The sequence below is a fragment of the Saccopteryx leptura genome, chromosome 4 (genome assembly GCF_036850995.1).
Source record: "Saccopteryx leptura isolate mSacLep1 chromosome 4, mSacLep1_pri_phased_curated, whole genome shotgun sequence".
NCBI lineage: Eukaryota > Metazoa > Chordata > Mammalia > Chiroptera > Emballonuridae > Saccopteryx > Saccopteryx leptura.
In genome coordinates this window covers 14,650,944-14,671,319 of record NC_089506.1, presented here as the reverse complement: position 1 = coordinate 14,671,319, position 20,376 = coordinate 14,650,944, and the positions used below count along the sequence as shown (strand labels likewise).

General features: G+C 45.5%; 1 protein-coding gene across 6 annotated transcripts in view; it reads left to right on the top strand.

The window, feature by feature from the left end:
- FAT1 (FAT atypical cadherin 1) overlaps window positions 1-20,376 on the top strand; it is a 129,666-nt gene extending 109,290 nt beyond the window's left edge. For 5 of the 6 annotated variants that reach the window (XM_066380211.1, XM_066380212.1, XM_066380210.1 and 2 more), the window contains exons 17-28: window positions 1,863-2,006; window positions 2,549-2,746; window positions 3,731-4,532; window positions 4,671-4,802; window positions 6,249-6,406; window positions 7,072-7,534; window positions 8,958-9,111; window positions 9,269-9,379; window positions 11,121-11,755; window positions 12,627-12,764; window positions 18,153-18,188; window positions 18,958-20,376. In XM_066380211.1, the coding sequence (XP_066236308.1) occupies window positions 1,863-2,006; window positions 2,549-2,746; window positions 3,731-4,532; window positions 4,671-4,802; window positions 6,249-6,406; window positions 7,072-7,534; window positions 8,958-9,111; window positions 9,269-9,379; window positions 11,121-11,755; window positions 12,627-12,764; window positions 18,153-18,188; window positions 18,958-19,586 (3,600 nt within the window). In that variant the 3' untranslated portion in view covers window positions 19,587-20,376. The remainder of the gene's footprint in view (window positions 1-1,862; window positions 2,007-2,548; window positions 2,747-3,730; window positions 4,533-4,670; window positions 4,803-6,248; window positions 6,407-7,071; window positions 7,535-8,957; window positions 9,112-9,268; window positions 9,380-11,120; window positions 11,756-12,626; window positions 12,765-18,152; window positions 18,189-18,957) is intronic. The other variant, XM_066380209.1, reaches the window with a different exon arrangement.

Below are 20,376 nucleotides of genomic sequence, written 5' to 3'. Positions count from 1 at the left end.
GAGTCCAGGGATCCCCTGGGAGACATAATCTGAAGATGAGTTTTACGGTAGGTCCCGGCATCGTTTAGAGCAGTGAGAGTCCAGGGAGGTTGGAAGACCGGGGACAGTCTGAGCTGGGAAAGTAGCAGTGACAGTTGAGTGACAAGACAAAAGCAGAGACTTTGTGAAGGAGAGATCAGGACTCAGAGCTGAGGCGTGGCGCTCCACGGGACGCAGTGGTGCCCGGGGACTCCATGTTTCCCAGTGTGCCGTGCGTGGCCGGGGGGGAAGGGCCCCCAGGAGGAGCAGGAAGGGGAGGCAGGTGTAAACTTAGCCTGGGGACAGGTTACGGAATATGGTTTTTGATACACTGATTTTTAGAGGAAAATGGCATATTTGAATAAAATTGATTCAGCCAGTAATTGGAGAGGTTAGTCAAACTGCGACTTGAAAGCTGGAAATAACATATGGCTTAGGCCGCTGGAGATGGTTATGGAAGCGACCTGAGATGTTGGGGTGCATGTGAGCAAGTGAGGAGAGGCAGGTCAGGCTGGATACCTGTGTGTCCGTCCATCTGTTCCTCCATCCACCCACCCAAGCACTCACTCACCCTCTCACACTTAGAGCTGCCTCAGAGAGGTGGAGAAGTGAAGGAAGCCTTGGTTTGGGGAATTAGACGTTGGCGATAATAAAGAATGCAATTTCGTGGGTAAATCTGGACTCAGGATTGGGGGAGATAGTGATGAGATATCGCTATAAAGTCCCAATTCGTTAATTCTTTCCCTGACCTGTTACTTTAAAACAAATTTATTTTTATTAAATTCCTTTGGATGTAAGACATAGGAACAAAGGCACAAACAAGACAGGCATACAAACAGAAAGCTGATAGACACAGAGAGCAGTGTGGTGGCTACCAGAGGGGTGGGAGGAGGTAGAAGAGGCTAACAGGGTCCGTTAGATGGTGACCTGTTATATCTGAGCAGGGGCTTGCCAGGAGCGTAGGAAGCACGGCTGTTATGTTCAGGATTGCAGGACTGCTGAGCAGAACAAACTTGAGTATTTATATTTTTCACTGAAGAATGTCTCGGATCCGTTCATACACTCGTGTCCATTATAAGGTAGTAGACGCGATGGTCTGTGGCGTTTCCCAAGCTAGTTGCTTGTCAGAACCCTTTTCTGTTGGGGTCTGTAGCCTGACGCATGTCCTACAGAACGCGCTCTGGGACTGTGCATTCTGGCTTCTGCCACCACTCGCTGTGGAAGAGGGAGCTTCACAGGGAGCTGCCCTGGAAAAGAAGCTACTGTACTGGACTCCATTTTTTTCTTTATTTGGAATAGGAAGTCATGAGGAGACAGACTCTGGAGATGTAGATAGCTGACTACAGCCCGAGTGTAAACTTGACGAGAGAGGGTGGGGGTGCCCTGGGGGTTGAACAGCAGTAAGCACTCAAGTCGGGAAACCGCTTAACGTCTGTCTGCTTGTGATTACAGCCACAGAGCTATGTTAACATTTTTTTTTTCTCACCATTTGAATTACTTTTCTGCCTTAATTTTTGTTAATCGATCCATAAGTTTTTCAAGTTTGGACACATTAACAGACCAAGTACATATTTGAGAGGCATCAGAGAATCTAATCACCACTGCTGTCTCTCTCTGTGGAGCAAACGCAGTCCGTTCTGTAGCTACGTCATTGGCAGTGAGCTTGCTGTACGTACTTGGTGTGGGTCAGGGAGTTGCTCACGTACAGGACATGACAGACAGTGACGGGTGTTCGGGTGTTCGGATCTGCCCTTCCAGGGTATCAGGAGTACCTTTCTGGTTAACCCCTGTTCTTTGGCCTCGTGAAAATGGACGCGCCATCTCTTTGTCTTGTCCCCGAAAAGATTTCAGGTTACACGCTCACAGTCCAGGCGTCTGACAATGGCAGTCCACCCAGAGTCAACAGCACGACGGTGAACATCGATGTGTCTGATGTCAATGACAACGCTCCCGTCTTCTCCAGGGGAAACTATAGTGTGATTATCCAGGTAATCTTGGGGTGTGCTCCATTTCATTGGCCTCAGTTATTCATCTGAAATGTCTTTCTTTTCCGAAGACTACATTACAGAAAAACGAGCAGAGTAAAATTAGAGGGGTCCTCATCAATACTAAAAGATGAGCGTGTCCGGGATGCAACTACGCTTTTCTCTGTTCTGTTTGTGATGGTTAATCTTCTGCTGGGCTTGCTCTTCCTCCTTCCTCTTCTTGACCTTCCTCCTCCCTCCCACTCCTCCTCCAGACACCCCCCCTTCCATCCCCTCCTCTTCCACTTCACTTCTCCATCCCTCCCCCGCACCACAGCGCCCCCCCTCCTGCCTCATTTTCTCTCCTCCTCCCTCCTCCTCCTCCCCCCATCTCTTCACACACACACACACCCCCCCCCGTCTTCTCTCTCTTCCTTTCAAATGGAGCCTCAACAAGGCTTTGCTTTTCATATATTTCATATTCTAGAAAACTTGCATGTGTCTCTTACCGTAAAGATTTGGTTTTGTTGAAAGCTTTGTTTCGTTTTGTCGTTGGTCCCGTGCAGGAAAATAAACCCGTGGGTTTCAGCGTCCTACAGCTGGTTGTGACAGACAAGGATTCTTCTCATAACGGCCCCCCCTTCTTCTTCACTATTGAGAGTGGAAATGATGACAAGGCATTTGAAGTTAACCAGCAAGGAGTCCTCCTGACGTCAGCTGCCCTAGACCGGAAAGTGCGAGACCGTTACCTGCTGCGTGTTAAGGTACTGCCGTCTGTCTGTGTGATTTGATTGACCATTACCTGCTGTGTGTTAAGATACTGCCATCTGTCTGTACAATTTGATTGACCATTACCTGCTGAGTGTTAAGGTACTGCCGTCTGTCTGTACGATTTGATTGACCGTTACCTGCTGCGTGTTAAGGTACTGCCGTCTGTGTGATTTGATTCACCGTTACCTGCTGCGTGTTAAGGTACTGCCGTCTGTCTGTACGATTTGATTGACCATTACCTGCTGCGTGTTAAGGTACTGCTGTCTGTGTGATTTGATTGACCGTTACCTGCTACGTGTTAAGGTACTGCCGTCTGTCTGTGTGATTTGATTGACCGTTACCTGCTGCGTGTTAAGGTACTGCCGTCTGTCCGTGTGATTTGATTGACCGTTACCTGCTACGTGTTAAGGTACTGCCGTCTGTCCGTGTGATTTGATTGACCGTTACCTGCTGCGTGTTAAGGTACTGCCGTCTGTCCGTGTGATTTGATTGACCGTTACCTGCTGCGTGTTAAGGTACTGCCGTCTGTCTGTGTGATTTGATTGACCGTTACCTGCTGCGTGTTAAGGTACTGCCGTCTGTCTGTGTGATTTGACTGTGGCTTCGTGGAGAAGAGTTGCTCGGGTGGTTATCTTCTTCTGTATAAACAGTTTGTATTTCACGAGAGAAGAAGATGCATAGAATCAGCGTCCTTTTTGTTGTTTGCCGTGCCTTCATTTTTTACTCCCCTGCACTTTTGGGGGCTCGTTGATTCGTTTGTTTAATCATAGACCTGGATGGTGCTAAACTTCGGTGAGGATTAGTGAAAGGGATATCCAGGAGTGTACATCCTTTCCCTTGATATGCTTCTAATGTGGAGAAATAAGTACCTAATAATCGGTCCTTTTTCAGAACTTGAATACTGTAAGTACGTTTTTATTAAGAAGCTGTAACCAGTGACAGTAACAGGAGTGATTCTTCTTTTCTTTTTCTCCTAGGTGGCCGACAACGGAAAGCCTCAGTTGTCATCTCTGACCCACGTGGACATCAGGGTCATTGAAGAGAGCATCTATCCTCCCGCCATCTTGCCCCTAGAGATTTTCATCACCGCCTTCGGAGAGGAATACTCGGGCGGCGTCATTGGGAAGATTCACGCAACAGACCAAGACGTGTACGACACCTTAACCTACAGCCTGCCCCCCCAGATGGACAGCCTCTTCTCCGTCTCCAGCACGGGGGGTAAGCTGATAGCGCACAAGAAGCTCGACCTGGGGCAGTACCTGCTCAACATCAGCGTGACGGACGGGAAGTTCACCACGGCGGCCGACGTCACGGTGCACATCCGGCAGGTGACGCAGGAGATGCTGAACCGCACCGTCGCCATCCGCTTCGCCAACCTCACGCCGGAGGAGTTCGTCGGGGACTACTGGCGCAACTTCCAGCGGGCGCTGCGCAACGTGCTGGGCGTGCGGAGGGGCGACATCCAGATGGTCAGCCTGCAGCCCTCCGAGCCGCACCCCCACCTGGACGTCCTGCTTTTTATCGAGAAACCGGGCGGCGCCCAGGTCTCCACCAGGCAGCTGCTGCACAAGATCAACGCGTCCGCCACCGACATCGAAGACATCATTGGCGTCCGGATATTGGACGTCTTCCAGAAGCTCTGCGCGGGGCTGGATTGCCCACGGAAATTCTGTGACGAGAAGGTGTCTGTGGATGAAAACGTCATGTCGACGCACAGCACGGCCAGGCTGAGTTTTGTGACGCCGCGTCACCGGAGGACGGCTGTGTGTCTCTGCAAAGGTAACAGCAACCCAGGAGTGCATGAGCATCGAGTTTCATGTACAGTCTTTGAGGGTTACACATTAGAGATCACCTTTCTTGAATTCCCTATTAATTAGCTCTCCATTCTGCCATCTTCTTTTTTTTTGTTGTTTAAAGAGGGAAAATGCCCGCTTATCCACCATGGGTGTGAAGACAGTCCGTGCCCGGAGGGATCGGAGTGTGTCACTGACCCCAGAGGGGAGAAGTACACCTGTGTCTGCCCGGGTGACAAGTTCGGTCAGTGCCCAGGTGAGAGAGAGCCCGATGAGGCATCCTGTCATCTTAAGCAGTCACTTTCAGCGTTTCTAATCACTTTCTTCTTTAGTGGGGGTGAAATGTTTTGTAAAATGGTGTTTAGTGTAGCACGTCACACGTAGAGATGAAGAAAGCATGTCCGTCGTGATTTTCCCTTTCTGTTGTGTGAGAACTCACCCGAGCTACCAGTTCGATGTGTTTCCTTCTTTATCTTCAGTGCTCTTGGGAATGTAGTCCCATGCGCACAGATTATTGTCCTGTATTCTCACAGCCTCTCTTTTTAAAAAAGAAGCTAAAAAGTGGTATCTCACAGTGTCCGCTACTGCTTGCTTTTTTCCTGCTCAGTAGCAAGTTATGGTACTCTTTCCAAGTTCATACCTGTAAACCGAATGCTTTTTAATACCCGGAGAGTGCTTTCTCGCATGGCTATCCCATCATTTATTTAACATTTTTCTTAACGTACAGAGATTCGCGTTGTTAAAATGTCTCCTTCTGCTAAAAGAGGGGCTCCTTATATACCTCTTCTTGCACATTGGTGCTTCCACTTCTAAAACTAGGACTTAAGACATCAAAGATGTAATGACATTAAAAAAATTTTTAATATTCCATTATGTTAGTTTCCCAAAAAGTTACACCAATTCCTGCTTCTCCCAGTTGTGTGTGAGGGCCTCATTCCCCATTCTCTTGTCAATATTGAAGGGTTTCAATTGAAAAATACGTGCTCTAATCGAACGGGCGTGAAATGGTTATCTAATTATTTTCTTTACATTTCTCTGGCTGTTTGTGAAAGCTGTCTTCTTTGTTTGTTGCCCATTAGCATTTTTTCTTCGGTGACTGGCCTGTTCATATTCTCTGTCTATTGACTGGGCTATCTAACCTCTCTTATTTTTATGTGTGGAGCTCTGTGTACTACAGTGTTAAGATTATCTGTATTCTGCTGTCTATGTATTATTGATCTTTTGGTTTGTTTCATAGTATCTTTTGTTATTTTGAAACTTAATTTCTGTTTCGTCAGTTGTGCATAATTTTACTCAGCCATTTCCAACTCTGGAGGCTGATACCATTTTTTTTTTATCATTTTAGAGTCAGGATTGTTTCCTGTCTTGTTTCAGAAGGTTTCCCAAACCACCTTGAGGATTTGTAAATATTGATACTTTCCTAAATTGTCTTGTAGTAATTTTGCATTGAACATTTCTGCAGTTAGCTTTTTTTGTTGTTTTAGAATTCATTTCTTTGTGATCCAGTCGTCTTCATTCTCTCCCAGAAGGAGACCCAGTATGCGCTGCTATTTACTAAGCAACGAGGCATTTCCCTTTGAATTGAATTTTACAATGTTCAAGTCTTACGTAAAAAATTTGGGTCAGTCTCTCTGGAGGGATGAAACCACACTTCTAAAAATATGCTTAAACTTGGTTCTGATGTATTTCCCGTGATTCACAGGAAGCTCGTCGGCCACGTTTACTGGAAACAGCTTTGTGAAGTACCGCCTGAAGGAGAATGAAAACAAGCTCGAGATGAAACTGACCATGAGGCTCAGAACCTATTCTGCGCACGCGGTTGTCATGTACGCCCGCGGAACGGACTACAGCATCTTGGAGGTACGTTTCTATACCTCACGTTCTGGAAGACTTTAAAAATAGTAATTCTACTTTATGTTCAGATTATCCATTTTTGAAAAAAAAAAATTAAGTAAGTAAAATGGTTGAATTCCTCATGTAACTAGTTCATTGATTACCTATACAGGTAATTAGCCTGGGGAGGGGGGGGAGTGAGGAGCTCTTTTTGCTATGTAGTAACTTAGAGATTTACTTCTGTTCTTCACAGACATTTGTAGGCACATGTCACGGTTAACATGCAAACTTTTAAGTGATAATACATCTTACTAATTTTGTACAGAGATCCTGAGTAAGCTCAGGGTGATAATTGTCTTGCCTACCTCTTGATTTATTTTTTTAAGTAGGATTAACTTTTGACTTTTGCTGTTACTTGATGCTAATACTGGTTGTTGTTCAGTTGGTAGTGAATTATTAAGTCACTTTCATGATGCTTTTTGGATGTGCAGTTGGCACTTGAGCTTGATGTCCCCAGAGAGCCATTATTATTTGCACAAGGGACCAATGAACAAACAAACGCGTGCGGTCTGTAGTACTTAACTTTTCCGCCAGCAGTTGCCAAAACATACCTCTCCTTCAGCTTTCTGATCGGAGGCTGTAATCGAAGATTCCGTGAGAGTAAATGGGCACCGTAACTGTTCTTGCCGTAGATTCACAACGGAAGACTGCAGTACAAATTTGACTGTGGCAGCGGCCCTGGAATCGTGTCTGTGCAGAGCATCCAAGTCAATGACGGGCTGTGGCATGCAGTGTCTCTGGAAGTGAGCGGCAACTACGCCAGACTGGTTCTCGACCAAGTTCACACCGCGTCAGGCACAGCCCCGGGGACTCTGAAGACCCTGAACCTGGACAACCACGTGTTTTTTGGTGGCCACATCCGGCAGCAAGGCACGAGGCACGGAAGGAGCCCCCAAGTTGGGAACGGTTTCAGGGGTTGTATGGACTCCATCTATTTGAATGGGCAGGAGCTCCCGTTAAATAACAAACCGAGAAGCTCGGCCCACGTGGAAGAGTGGGTGGATGTGTCCCCGGGGTGCCTGCTGACAGGGCCGGAAGACTGCTCCAGTAGCCCCTGCCAGAACGGGGGCGTTTGCAGTCCGTCGCCGACTGGAGGTAGGCTTCCCAGCGCTAGCATTGCATGACTGTTACGTGTGTGTGCCCTGGAGGGGAAGTGCCCCAAGTGTGTTTGCTTTTCCTCTTTTTACTCAAATCATACTGTCAGCTGGTGCGTCGGTGCTGGAAGTGCGCGGTGTGTGTTGTAAGCAGGAGGGCAGGCGGGCGGGGCTCCGAGTCCACCCAGCAGCCCAGCAGAAGTCTGCCCTCTGGGCTCTGGGAACCACGGGCAGACCCAGGTGATTTAGAACAGGTCCCACTTAGTTCGTCCTGAGTGTCCCCCTTTACCCGATGGCCTAGCACAGGGGGGCAGCTCGTCTTGCTTGCTGTCGACGGGAGCCCTGATCTTCCAGAAGGCCTTAGACCCCTCCTGAGGTGTTGCCAGCTTGTGTTGAAGCCCTAGCGTCGTGGAGGACTCTCTGAACCTGTCTGCCCACTTACTGGTGATAGAACATGGTTATGAAAATGACATCGTTGTGCCTGAGAAAGAGCTTTGTGGAATGGATAGAGCAATAATCAAAATTACCCTTTCATTAAGTGGGATTGCAAAAGACTTGTTTTTCTGTTGTTTTCTGTGGAACGTGTCTGCGTATTCTATAGGGGAAGAGTAAGCCAGGTTGTCTCCACAGTAATACTCGGAGCAAAGGTGAATATTGTGCTCCTATATCACATGTCCAGAGAGGCTGCCCTCATTGTGTCTGTCATCAGGGATTGGACCAAAACAGGCATTTTGGGGGGGGATCACCGTGGCAATAGGAGGAAGGGAACACAGACACCCCACGGTGGCTCCTACAGCTCTGAGCCCAGTGCCACATTTCTTTGGCCAAAGAAAACCCCACAGCCACGACCCACTTCAGAGGCCACGCTGGAGAAGGGCAGCTCTGTGTCTTCCCCGAGACTGGTCATGGGGTATAGTGTCCACCACGCCTAGCCACCAGCCTTCACAAAGTGAACAGTCAGACTTTTTTTTTTTGCTCCTTTATACCGATTCGAAGAGCACCCTTCTTAAAATGGTAGTTGATAATTTTCAAAGTGCTTCCCATTTATTATTATCTTATTTAATCCTTCAAAGCTTGTGAGCTGCAAATGAATTGAGATATTAAAGTACGAAGTGTTGTCAGTACAGACTTCAGCGGCCACTCAAAATAAAAGACTTTTCCCTGGTCTGTATGTTTGGCCCGGTCATCTTACGTAAATTATGATGAACTAAAGCAAATTACTGCATCCTCTCTTGAGTTCTGTGTTTTGGTTAAAGCAGCAGTGCCTTGCTGATCTAGGCAGAGGGCATGGGGATGTTACTGGCTCTTACAGGCCCGAGAGATCGAAATCGTCACCTAACCTTCGAAGTAAAAGGCGGTTTCCGCTTACATCTGTTTGGAGTCACCGAGTGATAGGACTTTTTCGTTCCCTTGTGCTAATTCAGGTTATTACTGCAAATGCAATGCCCTGCACATAGGGACGTACTGCGAGGTGAGCGTCAGTCCGTGCTCCTCCAACCCCTGCCTGTACGGGGGCACCTGCATCGTGGACAACGGAGACTTCGTTTGCCAGTGTAGAGGACTATATACCGGTCAGAGGTATGGGTAGTTTTCTTCACTTTCATAATTAATAACCGTCTTTTTCAAGATTTTACAGTCATGAGGTGTAAAAACAGCTACCTTGCTTTGTTAGGGCTTTCTGTTTGGCTGCGTGGGCAGTAGACACCTTGGTTCATGCCTGTTCCTCATTCCTCAGGTGCCAGCTCAGTCCGTACTGCAAGGATGAGCCCTGTAAAAACGGCGGCACGTGTTTCGACAGTCTGGACGGTGCCGTCTGTCAGTGTGATTCCGGTTTTAGGGGAGAGAGGTAACTGGCTTCTTTCATGACTTTCTCTCTCTCTCTCTCTGTCATGCCCCATGGATTAACAGAAGCAACAAAACTCTATTCATTTGGACGACATTGCTTCAGAATGTGATAATCTTTGTGTCAGCTCCTTAGATAATTTATCTTTTTGTACTTTAAAATGAAAATAATTGAGCCAGATGAAGATGGTATTATAATGCTTGAAAACACCAACTTCTGTTCTTTCAACATACTGTGTATAAACAAAGCAGGGGTTTTTATTGCAGGAAGTAAATGTTTATGGAGTGAGTGAGGTTACTAAGGTTTTTAAAGCAGGGGCCTATGGTCTGCTACCTTTGAGAGTGATGACAGTGACATTTGTTCATTATATGCTATAACTAACACTTATAAATAGCACCTGGAAACTTTTTCCAGCTCTCTCATTATCTTTTGTAATCCTTACCATAATCCAAAGAGGTGCTCGTTATTTCTTCAGGGGAGAAAAACGAGGCACATAGGTGCCTGGTGTATACCTTGAAAGAGAGAGATTTTGTTCCGGAGGCCATTTCACCTTAGACTTTTTACCAGTTCAGTTTAAAAAATTACTCAATGAACGATCTTCATAAATGCCTAGTGCTGGGCATTTGGATGAGCCTTGACCATCAGTCTTGTTAGGAGCCTTGAAGGATGACCTGCTTGCAGGTGTTCCCAGGTGGTTTTGCTCTAGCTGTGGTCGTAGTCTTGAATTTTTGCCACCAGTCACGTGGGCTAAGTTCATAAACTGACTTTCCTAATTCTAACCCATTAATATTTAATATAGTGGAAACAGATGTCTCAGTAATCAGAATTTCAGTGCCAGGTCAGTAGGGGGTTAGTAAGTGGAAACATTTTATTAAAGGAGGAAGGGTTTGAGAAGTGTCCAGAAGAGCTGCCCAGGTCTAAAATATGCTCATTGGGAAAGGCATTGGGGAGGGGACTTGTATGTGAACTGTTGTGAAATGCTGTGGGAGGATTGCAGTAGGTAGAAACATTTTAAAATGGAAAACAGTTTTCTAGCCTTTCACGTTTTATGGAACTGTTGTAATCCCCTGTGGGAAGATTTTCCTAGGAATGTAACCTAGCCTATTAGAAGGGTATACAGAATGTCATCGATTAAAGTGCACGTTACAAATTTCTGAGTCAGAATTAGAAACAAACTGATGTTTAACCAATGAGTTTGATTTAGCAATCTGTTGAATCCTAGAAAAATGTCAGTTAAATATGAGCTTGAGCCTGACCTGTGGTGGCGCAGTGGATAAAGCGTCGACCTGGAAATGCTGAGGTCGCCGGTTCGAAACCCTGGGCTTGCCTGGTCAAGGCACATATGGGAGTTGATGCTTCCAGCTCCTCCCCCCTTCTTTCTCTCTGTCTCTCCTCTCTCTCTCTGTCTCTCCCTCTCCTCTCTAAAATGAATAAATAAAAAATAAAGAAAAAAATTAAAAAAAAAGATTATAAAAAAAAAATATATGAGCACGTTTATCTCCCAACTGTACACTCAGAGTGTGGAAACAAATGATTAATTACCCCACAAAAGGGTTTGTTGTTGTTGTTATTGTAGTTATTATCGTTGAGGATAGTGTGTTTTTGGTTGTTATCTATTTTATTGGGTTTCAGAATATGTTATCAAGAAGGGATTAGACTAGTCTTCCGTCTCTTAAGAATTACGGGCCTGACTAGCCTGACTCACCTTGCGAAGGTCTCTCCTCATTCTCGGCTTCCTCGGCAGGTGTCAGAGCGACGTGGACGAGTGTGCCAGGAGCCCCTGCCGGAACGGGGCCCCCTGCGAGAACACGCACGGCTCCTACCACTGCAACTGCAGCCACGAGTTCCGGGGGAAGCACTGTGAGGAGGCGGCCCCCAATCAGTACGTGTCGACTCCGTGGAACATTGGGCTGGCCGAAGGGATAGGAATCATCGTTTTCGTCATCGGGATATTCTTACTGGTGGTGGTGTTCGTCCTCTGCCGCAAGATGCTCGGTCGGAAGAAGAAGAAACGCCAGGCGGAACCTGAAGACAAACGCTTGGGACCCACCACGGCGTTCATCCAGAGACCCTATTTCGATTCAAAACTAAATAAAAACATTTACTCCGACATACCCCCCCAGGTGCCTGTCCGGCCCATTTCCTATACTCCGAGCATTCCAAGTGACTCCAGGAACAACCTGGACCGAAACTCCTTCGAGGGCTCCGCCATCCCGGAGCACCCCGAGTTCAGCACCTTCAACCCCGAGTCTGTGCACGGGCACCGCAAAGCTGTGGCCGTCTGCAGCGTCGCCCCAAACCTGCCGCCCCCGCCGCCTTCCAACTCGCCTTCCGACAGCGACTCGATCCAGAAGCCCAGCTGGGACTTCGACTATGACAGTAAGAACCACTTTTCTCACCTCAGTTAGACGTCACTGAGATGAACGGGGAGATGACAGGTTCGTTTTGACAGAGCCTCCGGTATTTCGAGTCCAGATGGGGAGTCTTTGTTCATGATCAGTATTACCCGAAGACCTTGGGATGATTTAAAAAACTTTTTCTGATGCCTTGAGCCCTGGCTGAGCATTGTGGCTATGATATTATTTCAGTTAAGGAATTGAATCTGAGCCTGTTCCAGTTAATCTGGAAAGACCATTTCATTTCTGTACTTGAAATGGGCCCTCAACTATAATTTTGGGGAATCTTTTTATCATTAAAAAAAAATTGGGAGGACATTTGTATGATAGGATTTTTTTTAAAAGAAAGAAAAAAAAAACCCAAAAAAGCTGTGGCCAGATGCAACGACAGTACAGGGGTGGACAAAAGGAGGTTTCCAATTCCAGAAAATGACCTGCAGGTTGGGGTTACAAGGATCGCTGTCCTAACTCAAAAGAATGTCCCTCTCAACTGTAAACTTAGTTTTGCCCACCCCTGTATTGATATTGGTGGCCCAACATATATCTGATGCTTTCGGAAAAATCTCTGCGTGCCATTTTTAAAACAAAATTTCAGTTCCTCATATTGTCTGATGATACCCACGGGTAGGTTTATTGAGAATTTCTATCCTGTGAGTCTGTAAGAATGTTACAGGTTTTATATTTGGGTTTTCTGGGGGCTTTTTTTGGTTTTTCAAATGTCCTTCTTTCTTCCAGTTCTTTATTAAATGAATGTCATGTGACTACCCGTCCTGGTAGTGCTAGCCCTGTGTCAGATCTAGCCGCGGGTCCCGCGGGCCGGCCGTGTCCTCACAGAACTTGTCTCTTCCTTTTAGCAAAAGTGGTGGATCTCGACCCCTGTCTCTCCAAGAAACCTTTGGAGGAGAAGCCCTCGCACCCGTACAGCGCCCGGGAGAGCCTGTCCGAAGTGCAGTCCCTCAGCTCCTTCCAGTCCGAGTCGTGTGATGACAATGGTGAGTGGGCAGCGCTGTGAACTTGGGGCCGCTTGCTGACTGTCCGGACTGCTGCCCCCGTGATGTGATATATGCACATACCGTCGTAGACGCTCCCCGTACCCTTGTTCAGGCTCGGGAGGCTTCCACATGGCACTCGGGGCCACTGTTAGTACCTTGTACAGACTTGCATGAACATCTGCTGGGGGAAATGTTTAGAATGTTCAGATGGATTAATATTGGAACTGTAGCAACTTAGCAGTAATAGGGAAGAAAATGTAATTAATTGAAAGATCATTTTTATTTTGATGGCCGATCTTATATTGACTTTTTTCAGAGGAGAAAATGTTTAAAGTTTTGTGGGTTTTTAAAAAAAAAACCAAAAAAAAAACACCCCAATAAGAACTTTCTTGAGCTTGCAACACTCACCCACACATCCACTCTTACCTCTCACGCACCCCAGAGGAGACAGGAGGTCTGCAGTGTGACCACCAGCGGCGCTTTTGATATTACAAGGTTTTATTTGTTTCTTTCCAACTCCCTGCGGCCCCAGCTCCCATTTGGATCAGAGCGTACTGACTGAGAGCACAGTTTGAGACTGCTAGTAAGTGTGCTTATCTTTCTAATGAAGCGAGAGTGCCGGTTCTGTGTGTCTGAGCTCCCGTGGGCAAACGCATTGATAACCAGCCTCACCGCAGTAACACGTGCCAGTAGAGAAACTGTCAGTATTCAGTAACACAGTCAAGTGAGTTTGCAATGGAAGTTTTCAAATCTCAGAATGGGTAAGGTTGACTGTAATATTTTTTTTTTTGCATAAAAATATATGTTTAAACGTTTCATATATTTTATAAGTGGAAAGAAATAACCTACTAATTATTGTATTTTTCTAAATCTGGAGTAATAGAGACCGTAATAGCTTGCAAACTAAATTTTGCATACTAAAGGTGGCCATCAGTATGTTCCATTCACTTCTGATTTCGAGGATGTTATTTGTGATGTCAGAGTGTCCCTGTGTTTATTGGTCAGCAGTGTAGCATGTGAGCATCGCTTGGCTACTGAACCAACAACAGAATAGAATCATTTTTCTCATTAAGTTTAATTTTAAAATGTTATAATTGCCAGTTTTTATGTAATAGGTTATATTTTAATCCCTAACTGCTCTTTAGAAATACATGTCAGAATTTATTTACTTACTTATTTTGACAGGAACAGAGAGAAAGAGTCAGAGAGAGGGACAGATAGGGACAGACAGACAGGAAAGGAGAGAGATGAGGAACATCAGTGCTTCTTTGCGGCACCTTAGTTGTTCATTGATTGCTTTCTCATATGTGCCTTGACCCTGGGGGCTACAGCAGTGCGAGTGACCCCTTGCTCAAGCCAGCGACCTTGGGCTTTAAGCCAGTGACCTTTGGGCTCAAGCCAGCAACCATGGGGTCATGTCTATGATCTCACACTCAAACTAGCAACCCTGCACTCAAGCTGGTGAGCCTGTGCTCAAACTGGATGAGCCTGCCCTCAAGCTGGGGATCTTGGGGTTTTGAAACTGGGTCCTCTGCATCCCAGTCCGATGCCCTATCCACTGCGCCACCTCCTGGTCAGGCCAGGATTTTCTTTATTTCCTAATTCTTTTCCTTGAAACGCCATTTAAAAAAAACAACAACAACTAAATACTTTTAATAAATTACAGTCACCTTAGTTATAAAAGTTTAATTGCTGGATAATGCAATGTGGTGGGGGGTGGGGGAGATATATCCAGAAGGTTCTATTTTAAACTTGATCGTAATTTCTATCGTTATCAGTTACACACGTAAGTCTGTATTAAAAGTTTGAACAGGTACTTCATTTATATTTTTAGTTTTCTAAGGCTATTGTAGCAGATTACCACAGACATGGTGGCTTAAAACAAGGTGAATTAATTGTCCTAGAGTTCTGAGGTTTGGAAATCTAATGTTTGTCTCAATAGTTAATATGATGATGTCAGGCCATTTCCTTCCTGGGAATCCAGGGGAATTGGATTCCTCACCATCTCTGGTTTCTAGAGACTGCTGCAGTCTTGGCTCATGGCTTATCCATCTGCCAGAGACAACAACACTGCATCTCACTGGCCGTCCCCCCTCTCCCTCCACGCACGGCTGGGAAGGATCTCCCTTTTTAAGGACCTTTGAGATGACATTGGGTCCACACAGGCCATTCAGGAAAATCTCCAGCTCTTTAACATAATCAAGTCAGCAAAAGTCTCTTGCCAGGGATGGTGATGTAGCCATAGGTTCCCAGGATCAGGATGTGTGGACATCTGCGAGAGCCAACTTGCTGCCTACCACACGGGTACTTACTCATCTTGGCACAAATTCTTCAAAACAATCTGATACACAAAAGACGAGGGACTTTACACAGGAAGCGGCTGGGCAGACAGTCTGCATTTTTCTGCTGGTATGTTAGCTTACCAGCTGTTAACCTGTCTACAAAAAACAAGAAATTTGGGCTGGATTACACAGAACCTAGACAACCCCCGCCCTTTTTTGGTATTTATATTGCATATTTTATCTTAGTATGTAGCTCTTTAAATTTATTTTCTTGGAACAATGTATGTGTTCATTAAATGGACCCACAAAAGTGTCTTAGCAAGTATTTTACTCTTTGAATGTGAAGCCTTTTACCCAGGAGATGTTAAAGTAAAGATTATTTTTGTCATGACTTGATCCTTTAATTGTTACTGTGACAAAGTTTATAGCTAAAATATTTTTTCCTGAATTACAATATAACATGGTTACTCTATTCTTGTGACTAGTAATTACAAGTATATAGCTTGATTAAAAAAACCCTCTGAGATACACAACTAACAGAAAGAGGGCAGGAGCCATGCATAATTATGTTACGTAGTTATGTTTAAGTATTCGCTTCCCATTTTTAAATGAAGAGGTAGAAATAATGTCAAGAAATCTTGTTGAATGCACTGTATTCTAACTGATTGAAGATTTTCCTAATTTCCTCCCTTTGTGCCTTTTCACAAGCTTCCATAGTGACTGTAATACACCTTGTCAGTTCTGGGGCTGACACGGTGACTAATGAAGGTACAGTCATCGTGCGTGTGCTCTGTGTGTGTGTGTTACGGTGACCGTCACCGGAGCAGTGTGCTTTTTTTGCCTCTTTACAAATAATTGTGTTTTTGAGGGGGCTGAGTCCTTTCATTTTGTGCAGGTGTGTATGTTCACAGTCCAGATCCATTGCAAAAGTATTTTTCTCTCCGTTGTATGTCTTTTTGTTGCTTCCTGTCATCTGTAGTGAATTTCCACAGCATCAGAAGTCACCCGGAGGATCCTGACAGCTTGCCTTTATACGGCACAATATGAAGAAGTTTAGAAGTAATTCTGACTCCCTAACAAAATTTTAAGATAAAAAATTCCTGTTCATCTGAATTAGAAATAGGGCCCAATGACCTACAGCTTCTCTAAATTCCTGTCACCGCGGCTTCCCTTCGGGATTTTCCCCATGTGTGATCAAGGAACGTGGCTGAACCTGGCAGAAGGCGGATCTTCATCTCTCTGTCCAAAATGATAAGAAAGAGCATTGGCCACCGCCCCCTTAAGATTATTTTAAGTTAAATGAGCCCTGTCGTAGTGTATTGCAGTTGGAGTCATCGCACGCAGGTTGCCCAAGCTGTAGTTTTTTAAACCGGGGATGAGATCTCCTGGAGGGCCTGTTAAAAGGCAGCCAGCTGGCTGGGTCCTGCACCAGAGTGTCTGATGGAGTCTGTCTGGGTTGGCCTGAGAATCTGCATGTCTAACACATCCCCAGTTAATTTTGATGTTACTGGCCTAGCAGTCGTACTTAAGAGAACCAGGGGCATAGAGCACCAAGAGGACATAAAGCTTAGAGGACCCGTTTTTGCCAGGACATGTATGTTGTCAGGATTGAGGTGAAAGGAAGAATGGTTTTATGCCAAATTGGAGAGAGTGATCTCAGTGTTGCTGATCACAGTTACTGAGGAGGCTTACGCCGATTTCCCTGAGGAGTGCCGTGGTTTTTGTTTGGTGATCTGGAAAGTAATCTGTTCTTGGCCCCCGCGAATTTCAGTTATACCGTCATGAGATTCTAATACTATTACTCTTGATGGCGTTTAAAGAAGTAGAATTGAAACAAGTCTTTCACTGCCACCTCCTTTATTGAATATATTTTTGGCACATTTAGAAATATTAATTGAATTTAAAATTGAAAGCTAGCTTAAATTTTATTGTTGAGTGCTTATTTATTTATTATCAAAGGTTGTCAATCTTTTTTAAAAGGAATTAGTGCATTTTTAGTAAACTTTTTAAAAACTGTATAGATGCATGTTAGCTAAGCAGGGGCTTATTCAGTTTCTAAAACCACCATTGTCTTTTTAGTTTTTTATTTAAGCCCCTAGAAGAGAACCACCAATCAAATCTTATTTGTTCCAAATTATTTTATTATGTGGGTTTTCAAGAACATTGGAGGAGGCATAGAAAGCATTTAGAAAATCACTAAGGTAACCATACTTCTCTCATGATTACCACTTTCACAATAATAAGAATCCGGTGAGAGCTAACAGAGCTTGACTTGCATTATCTTACTTAATCCTCATAACTGTAAGGGATTTCCACCCTCGTTTCAAAAGCAACAGCCTGCAGGTTAGCCAAGGTCAGCAGCCTGCCCTGCGGCTGTGAGTTTCGCCTGCTTTCTCTCCTGCTGGGGTTCTGTGTCTAAAGTGAGAGTGTGGACAGAGTGAGCGGTGAGTGTGGCTAATGGTACCTCCAGGGAAGGGTGACCCATGTTTTCACTCCAGGTGGGGCGGTTCGGAGAGCTTTGCTTTTATAGTTGCTGAGAAGTATCTAAATTCATTCCTGAATGTCTCTGAGTTTAATACGCTCCTAAAAGCCATAATGCTTTTATGAAATATGTATTATGTACCTTTAGGGTATATCTGGATTATCACCTGAGTAACCCAATACTCCCTGCTATTAGACAAAAACAACTTCATAGTCATAGTATTTTCTCAGTAGCATGAAGGTGTAACTTAAGTTTTTCAGTCAGTGTATGTTTTGTTGGAGTCGATATATGTTATTTTAATTCCTAACAAAATTCTGCGTTTTCAGGTTTAGATTGCCAGAAACAAGGAAAAGAAAGTAAAATAATGATTGAGTTGTCTGGCCAAGTCGCTAGTTCGTCATTGGTCATCTCTTTTCTCCATTCTCATGTCCCGTTATATTTGTGCTGTGTACCCCTCTCAGCCATCGGAATTCTCATAGCTAGTGGCTTAACGGGCGTGGTCTGGGCTGTCCGGGCCTTTGTAAACAGTGGACGTTGTGTTATGAACTTATTTTGACTGCCTTTCCAGCCGTCTTCTGTTTTAATTACAAATGTTTTCTTTTCTCTCTACTCTGCCACCAAAAGAGTCTTTGACTGCTCCTGACCTCAGCAAATCGAGAGGTGACTTATGCATGCCAGTTGTTCACTGATACTCACTAAAAACTGCTGGTAACCATCTGAGCCCAGCGCTGCCTCGTTGCTTGGATGCTCACTCGTGCGCTTGGGGGATGTCGCAGCCGCCAAGTCGCCCCGTGTTTGTGCCCTGCACTCTGAATGCGATGGCCTCACCTTTCCCTGTCAAAGGATTTCAAAAATCCGAATCAATTCAGTTAAAAAAAATCCTAAGGGGGAGAAGAAAAAACACTTCCCACACTGGGAAGGTTTTTTAAAAAAAAAGTTTCACATGATCTAAAATGGTCTGTAGACTTTTTAAAATAACAAAAATTGATTGATATGGTCTGTCAAAAACATGGTATGTTTCAGCATTTGGTTGCATTTTGCTTGATTTGGAAGCATGCTTTGATATGCACGTATATTAATGTAGTCCTTTTTTTTTTTTAGGGCCCATGAAAAGTAGGATTTTTTAAATATTGTTTATGATGTTTATTATTATACGAAGTTTATTTTTAGAAGTTCAGCATGTTAAAGATTACTGTTGCTATTTTAAAGTCCCGATTTTAGAAAGTGAGCCTAGTTTATAGAGGTTCTCCAAATCCGGGGTGGGGCGGTGCCTTCCAGGCAGAGACCCAGGGTTTGCACAGAGGAGCCGGGGTTTGCACATAGGAGCCGGGGTTTGCACATAGGAGCCCGGGGCTGCGCGAGGCCTTGCCTTGGTGCCGGATGTGCTGGGAGCAGCGCCCTGAGCCCTGTTGTTTCCTCTTCTCCGCAGGCTATCACTGGGACACCTCGGACTGGATGCCCAGCGTCCCTCTGCCAGACATACAGGAGTTCCCCAATTACGAGGTTATCGATGAGCAGACGCCCCTCTACTCCGCTGATCCCAATTCCATCGACACAGACTATTACCCTGGAGGTTACGACATCGAGAGCGACTTCCCGCCCCCGCCCGAAGACTTCCCGGCGCCGGACGAGCTGCCGCCGCTGCCGCCGGACTTCGGCGACCACTTCGAGTCCATCCACCCCCCCAGAGACATGCCCGCCTCGGGCAGCTTGGGCTCGTCCTCCAGAAGCCGGCAGCGGTTCCACTTGAACCAGTATCTGCCCAATTTCTACCCCGTCGACATGTCCGAGCCTCAGAAGGCAGGCACCGGGGAGAGCATCGCGGGCAGAGAACCCTACGCCCCGTACCCGCCAGGGTACCCCCGAAACTGTGACGCCCCCGCCGGCGAGAGCCTGCCCCTGACCGTGTACGCCTGCACGGCCTCCTGCTCCGACGTGTCCGCGTGCTGCGAAGTGGAGTCCGAGGTCATGATGAGTGACTATGAGAGTGGGGACGACGGCCACTTCGATGAGGTGACGATCCCCCCGCTGGACGCCCAGCAGCACACGCAAGTCTGACGCCCCGACTGCCCCCAAGTGCCTGGACTCCAGTGACCTGGAGAGGACAGGACGCGCTGCCCCGAGGGGGCGCCCGGCCTGCGGACCTGCGAGCCAGTTCCTGTCCTGACCTACTGTAATGGGAGGAGGTGACGTCGTCGGCGGTGCCATTTCGGAACCTTTTTTTTTTTCCTTTTCTTTTGTATTTACGTTTGTCTGTGTTAAGATACTGAAACAGAAATCGGTCCTATCATCTTGTTAGCATGATTCATGTATTTATATAGATTTGATTATTTTAAATTTCCTGTTCCTCCCTCCCACCCACCTTTTTTTTTTTGTAAATTTTATGTACAGATTTGATTTTTCATAGTGTTAACTCAATTTTCAAGATATGTTGTGGATTTTTTGTTTTTGGAACCGAATTTGGGTGGTGTTAAGTATCATTACCTAGCACCCTGATCTTTTAATATAACCAGGGTTTCACTATATGTCTTTTTTCACCGAAGTTTGCCATTTCATTAGTACATTTCAATGTAGTCATTCATTTCTAGCTGTACATAGGATGAGAAAAGATCTGATCCATGACGTCTTAAATGGGTTGCTGTATTTTAGAATTATAAAACATTTTTCATTATTGGAAAGTGTAATGGGGACCTTCTGCATAACTATTCAGAACCAAAACCATCATGACACAGTTTTTATAGTGTCTGTATATTTGTGATGCAATGGTCTTGTAAAGGTTTTTACTGAAAACTACAATTAGGCAGTCTTTCTTACTGACAATAAATTATTAATAAAATACTTTAGCTTT